At 53.0% G+C, this 6,320-nt stretch overlaps 1 protein-coding gene across 3 annotated transcripts in view; it reads right to left on the reverse strand.

Annotated features, from left to right (window-relative positions):
* Positions 1-1,163: 1,163 nt before the first annotated feature.
* UCK2 (uridine-cytidine kinase 2) overlaps positions 1,164-6,320 on the reverse strand; it is an 82,699-nt gene continuing 77,542 nt past the window's right edge. For all 3 annotated transcript variants that reach the window (XM_040460984.1, XM_040460986.1, XM_040460985.1), the window contains exon 7: positions 1,164-4,864. In XM_040460984.1, coding sequence (XP_040316918.1) covers positions 4,725-4,864 — 140 coding nt within the window. In that variant the 3' untranslated portion in view covers positions 1,164-4,724. The remainder of the gene's footprint in view (positions 4,865-6,320) is intronic.

Below are 6,320 nucleotides of genomic sequence, written 5' to 3' on the forward strand. Positions count from 1 at the left end.
ATGTTTCCCTTTATTAATTTCACAGCACGTTAATGAGGGTGATTCAGTGTCTGGGAGGCAGGGGTGAAGGGATGGAATCCTAGAGGGCGCAGAGGTGGGGAGGGGGGGGGCAGGGAGCCAAGAAGAGCGCCAAGGCCAATTATCTTACAACCTTTGGTGGTGGGTGACCTAGTCATTTAAAAACAGGGAGCTATATGGGGAGCCTGGGTGTCTCAGTCGGTTGAGCGTCCGACTTCGACTCAGGTCATGATCTCGCGGTCCGTGAGTTCGAGCCCCGCATCAGGCTCTGTGCTGACAGCTGGGAGCCTGGGGCCTGCTTCGGATTCCAGGTCTCCCTCTCTCTGCCCCTCTGCCACTCGTGCTGTGTCTCTCTCTCTCTCTCTCTCTCTCTCTCTCTCTCTCTCTCAAAAATAAACATTAAAAAAATTTTAAAAGAACAGGGAGATATATGTAAAACCTTGACGCGAGCAGAGTTCCTCCCGGAAACATGCTTGTCAGCCAAAGCACTCGCGTATCAAAGCGAATTTCAAGAACCCTTGCCTCGGTTGTGATCATGTGACCTCCGTACTACTCGTATGGCAAGACATCCCTTGTTTATCAAGTTAAAATGTATTAGAAACGTTGGCTCGCTTGCAGAACACTCCCAGAACAAGTTACTGGCAACTCAAGGTTTTACTGTATCTGCACTGGTTAATATATATCAATAGCTGTATCGCTTAGAGTGCTCACACACACACACACACACACACCCCCCTGAGAAGTTTCGCACATTGTTATAACAAACCTCCTCCACCACCACCCCCATCAAGTTCTCTACATTTGGAAGGTTGTTTGGAGTTTCAATGTGGGCGTGGAGGAAGGGGTGGCGAATGACCCAGGGCAGACCGCCAGGCAGGAGCTGCACTGACTGGGATACTCAGAAGCAGAACATCCCAGAGATCAGAAGCCTCCCAGAAAGCTTGGCCCCGGCTTTCGGGGACAGGGACAGGCACCAGGAGAAATGCCCAAGTGTACGTCTGTCCAGGATCCCAGGCCAGCTGCGGTCTGGGGTCCGGCCCAGGACTGCCGGGGACTGAGCGGCTTAGTGACGGCAGGCCGTGTGCCCTCCGCCACTGGCCTCAGTCACCGCTCCTCCTGCCCAAACCTCACAAAGGAGACAAGAATTGGCTCTTTTTCCGTTCAGACTTTATTTACAGCAAAGTACATAGTATGCGGTCATTTTTGTTAACTACTAACAATAAAGGCAGGGCAGTAGAAAGAAAGGGAGGAAGACCAAGTATCTGAAAGAAAAAAAAAACAAACCCCAAACAAAAAATGCCTACGTCTTTATTTAGCTACTCACCCTGTTCCTGAGGCAGGACCAGCTAGGCACTCGTGACCTCTAACTGCAGCAAGGAAGCTGATCTGAAGGCCAGCCACCTGGAGGCCCAGGAGGGCAGCATGGGGCCCAGAGACCAAAGATCAAAGAGCACTCTGAGCCCCAGACTGACTCCAGGCCTTTTCCCAACCTGCTGTCTCCCTTGTTTCACGGACACCAAGCCTGTTGCCCCCACCCCACCCTGAGACAGGGGAAAGGCAGCGTTAGACCAAAGTCCAGCCGGTCCTTCCCAGAAGCACAGCCCTGCGATCCCAAACCTGCCCTAGGCTACTGACCCCAGCACGGTCCCTTGGTGCTGGAGTCGCTGACAGGCAGGTGGGAGACTCCAGGGCAGAAACATTTCCCTGCAAGGATCTACTAGTTCCCTCCGCGGGCCTTCGGTGCCAGCACAGGTCAGGGGTGCTAAATCGAGGAAGCTGTACCAGGTCAGCAAAGGAGGGGCTCCACAAACCAACTGGGCTCCAGTCCCTGCTGGTTCCCACCTGCTCGGGGGAATACGCAAGCCTTCAGCCTGACCTAGTGACCTCATGAAAGACTGGCAACCCGCCCTGGGCCTGGGGACAAGCGTCCAGTGCTGAGCCCAGCAGGGGCGGGTGGGCAGCATCCGCGGCTGAGACCGGAGCGGGCTGTTGGGGAATGATTGGTTCTGAAGGGTGAACAGGAGACCCTTCCCTGCACCCGCCCCCTGGCCTGTTCAGGGGCCCACCTCGAGGGCCTACCTTAGGCACTCCAAAGGACACCTGAGGTCCAAACACTCGCGTGTTCCTTACACACACTCCAACCTCTCTGTCCCCACTGGCCTCCGGCTGCCCAAGGAAAAGAAACCCGGGTCAGCATAAGTTCTATTAGCGCGAAAGAGGAGGTGGTCAGGCCTTCCCGTGACACGAAGCTTGGATGTGTGTTCCCTAAACACTTGGTCTGTGGATAATACCTGGGCAGGGGTGGGGAAAAGAACAAGCACCATTGGGCAGCTCTGAAGCCACGGGACTCCCGTGCACACATGACCAACATCATCCCCACCCTGCCTGTCGGTCCCTCCTCCCTGGGCTGCAGACAAGACCCACAGGACTCAGGTCATGGTCTCTGGCCTAATGATCCTACCCCTGACTCACCAGTGGAATCAGAGATCCCAGGGCTCTCAACACACCAAGTCCAGGATTTGCCAGGTAGAAGGCTCAAACTCAGATGCTCAGTTGACTAAATGCTGGGGTGGCCACACAGGGGCAGACTCCTCCCTTCCTTGCCCCAGTGCCCCCAGCCAAGCCACCAAGACCTGTGACAGTTTTACCTGGAGGCAAGGCAGGCCTAGCACTGTTTCCCAGCAGAGACACTGGAGGCTTGGTCCCAACACCACAGGTAGATGAGGAAGCAGCTAAGAAAGTCAAGGCTCAGAGATGAGAAGAATCCATCTTCCAAGGCAGTGGGACAGACAGCCAAGGCACTAAATGGTTTGGCACCTGGGAGCTTCAAGTAAAGTTGAATGTGCTACCCACCGGAAGGCCAAGGCTCCCCCAGACAGGAGTGGGCTGCCCCTGGGCACAGAGAGGCCCCATCAAGGCACAAGGCCTTGGGTCCTCAGGATCCTAACCCAGGCCTGCACCCACGCTTCATGTCAGAACTGTCGAGGCATGACAAGAAAGAGAATACGGACTCTGAGACATCCAGAACTGGCCTTCAACGTGGGCACCTCGGAGAGCCTTCCCCTGCTCCCTCCAGAGCCTGCTGCGGTCTCCTGGATGACTCAGGGGTGGCAAAGCTCTGCCGGGGAGGAGGTTTGACTCTTTTGAAACAGCAAAACAGCGTTAGAGTCCAATGGAACCCAGAAAGGGGGAATCAAATTGGATGGCGGTTTAAGTCTCGGGGGCAGTGCGGTGTGGCGGGAGAGTGGCTGTGTCAGGTTTACCTGAACGGCTCCAATGGGCTAGGACAGCAATGGAGGGAGAGGGTTCCCCAAAACGTTTCGGGCCGTGGCCTCCCAAGCACTGAGAAGGTCGAGGAAGAAATGCAGGCCTCTGACTCATCTGCAGTTAAAAGCTGAGGCTTTAGGACTCTACACTCCTCAGTCTCGGTCTCACCTAGTCCCCCCCACTTCCTGCCCCCCATCCAGCAAGGATCATCAGGGATCTGTACTTCTCCCAGAGAGGGAGCCCTCAGGAAAAGTGGAACTCTCTACCCAGTAACTATGGCGACTGTCATGCTGCGAGTGACAATTCCTGCTGGAAAGTGCGTGCTGTCCTCATCCGGCAGCCAAGCCCCGCATCTCGGTGAATAACCCCTGCAGGGCTGTCGCCACCCTGTGAGGGGCCACCAAGTGTCTTGCTGCTAGCAGAAGCCCTCCTCTGAAGCCCGAACTCAAGAGGCCACCTGTGCTCTGCAATCTGGGAAAAGGCCCAGGGAATCTAACCGTAGACGTCCCCGGGAGGCGGGAGGAACCAGTGTTTCCTCGGACGCTACAGTAGGTACCTTGCTACTCTCTCCTCCCCATATTTTACCAGGAAATGATCCCATCAAATCCCTGTCAAGGAAGGAGAGAGAGGCGGCGCTGGCTTTCGGAGAGCCTGGGTGGCTAAGGAAGGAGACCCTGAGCTACCAGGCGGCCAGAGGTGGGGCATCAGGCAAGAAGAAAACACAGAAGACTTGTTTCTCTTCAGTGGGCCTCTTCCCTGAGTTTGATTTTTGAGCTGAGGTCTTGCCTAATTTCCACTCAAAAAAAAAAAAAAAAAGAAGAAGGAGGAAAGAAGAAGGGGGTATCTCTTGTCGACGTGTCACAGAGCTCCTGCTCCGGGAAGGTGGCACTGTGGCAGGGGGACAACCCAAGGCTCCCAACCCCACTGTCACTGAGTGGCACAGGCACTCAGAGCCACTCCAGCCTCCCACACCGAGGCCTGAGCCTGCCCCGCCTGGATCCATCACAAGGGCATCACAAGGGCAATCCCCACTGGACCAAGACTCCAGCTCGAGCCCCCAGACACTCAAGTACAGGCCCTCCTGCAGAATACTTACAGCAAACAGCTTTACAGTATTTGTACATTTACACAAAAATAGATCCTTTTATATATATATATGTATTTATAACTGGTTACACGTTGGATTCATAATTAGGCATCACCAGTAGTAGTTGGCACAGTTTATCATTTAAGCTCAGGGTCAAATTCGGTTTCATTGCGCCGCTCCAAAGCACAAAAAGAAACAAAAACAGAGAAAGAAAAACCAAAGGCATGTGACCTCCATGGTGTTTTCTTAAATACAGCAATGTCATAGGAAACCACGTGTACAGATGAACACCGCCTCCTGATCCCTCCTCCTGTCTCTTGAAGGTAGGGGCCGGGTCGGGGGGAGACAGGGGTCAATGCGGCCGGCTGCTGGACTCCGAGGACTGCCGCTTGCGTGACGGGATGTAGCCGTTGAGATAGCCATTGGTCTGCCGTTTGGAGAGCCCTCCGTTCAGGATGTCCTGAATGTGCTGCACGATGAGGTTGATGGCCACTGTGGGGCAGAGGGTGGCAGCGTGAGGGACGCAGGGCAGAGAGGAGACAACCCTTCTACCAGGGAACCCACCAGCTCCCCATCCCGAAGAGGCTGAGCCCGCAGAAGGCGCTTTCCTCCAAAGGAAATGCAACATGGGACTCTCTTTTCTCAGCTTTAGAAATAAATTCTACGTCTCAAGCAAGTGATTAATGTGTCAGCGTCACCAAAATCGGAACAAGCATCAAGTGCTTCCTGAGACGATGCACAAGGAACAGGACACCTCTTGTGCGGTCTTCTCCAGGTGGTAGAAAGCGAATGCAATCATGAGGAAACAAACCCAAACCGAGGGCCGTTCTACAAAACCACGGGGCCTTTCTCCTCAGAACTGCCAAAAGAGATTGTCCCCATGTTCACTTTCCAGAGTGTGATGGGTGTTCTGCGGCTATGAATGAAAATGCCCTCCTGTTTAAGAAATACACAGTGATGGGTTGCCTGGGTGGCTCGGTCAGTTAAGCGTCCGACTTTGGCTCAGGTCATGATCTCACAGTTTGTGGGTTCAAGCCCCACCTCAGGCTCTGAGCCTCACAGCTCAGAGCCTGGAGTCTGCTTCAGATTCTGTGTTTCCTTCTCTCTCTACCCCTCCCCCACTTGCACTCTGTCGGTCTCTCTCAAAAATAAATGAACATTAAAAATAAATTTTTTTTTTTTTTTAATTAAAATGTGGAACTTGAGAAACGTAACAGAAGACCCTGGGGGAAGGGAAGAGGAAAAAACAGTCTGAAATAGAGAGGGAGGCAAACCATAAGACACTCAAATTACAGTGAACAAACTGCGGGTTGATGGGGGGGAGGGGTGGAGAGAGGGGAAAACGGGTGGTGGGCATTGAGGGGGGCACTTGTTAGGATGAGCACTGGGTGTTGTATGTAAGGGATGAATCACGGGAATCTACCCCCAAAACCAAGAGCACACTGTATACACTGTATGTTAGCTAACCGGACAATAAATATTACTAAAAAAAAAAAAAAAAAAAACCAAAACACTGTGAAACAGTTATTGCTGCAATGGACTCCCAATGGCAAAAAACAAAAACAAAACTGTTTAAATGGGGGGAAAATTGAAATTAATGATAAAGAGAATGAGAAGGCAGTCTTCTTACAGATCAACTGTGCCCCAGCCTGCCTCAGTCCAGAGCTACCCCTACTTCTTAGACCAGTCCAAACCAACAGATAAACGATACCTGGATAGTCGGTCACTCTAAATTAAATTAAGGGACTGTGTTTTGGCTGAAGGGTGGCCTCAATGGAAGGCCTCTGTCATCGAGTGTCATCCCACTGTCATGGGAGTGACAGCAAGAGACAGTCTCCAGCCCTCTGGTTTCTACCAGAGAAGCACGAGTTCCCATTTGTCGCTGTGCACACACAGATACATACACACACACACACACACACACACACACACACACACACACACACAC

This window comes from Herpailurus yagouaroundi, unplaced genomic scaffold (genome assembly GCF_014898765.1).
Source record: "Herpailurus yagouaroundi ecotype Mexico unplaced genomic scaffold, PumYag 253, whole genome shotgun sequence".
In the NCBI taxonomy this organism is placed as follows: domain Eukaryota; kingdom Metazoa; phylum Chordata; class Mammalia; order Carnivora; family Felidae; genus Herpailurus; species Herpailurus yagouaroundi.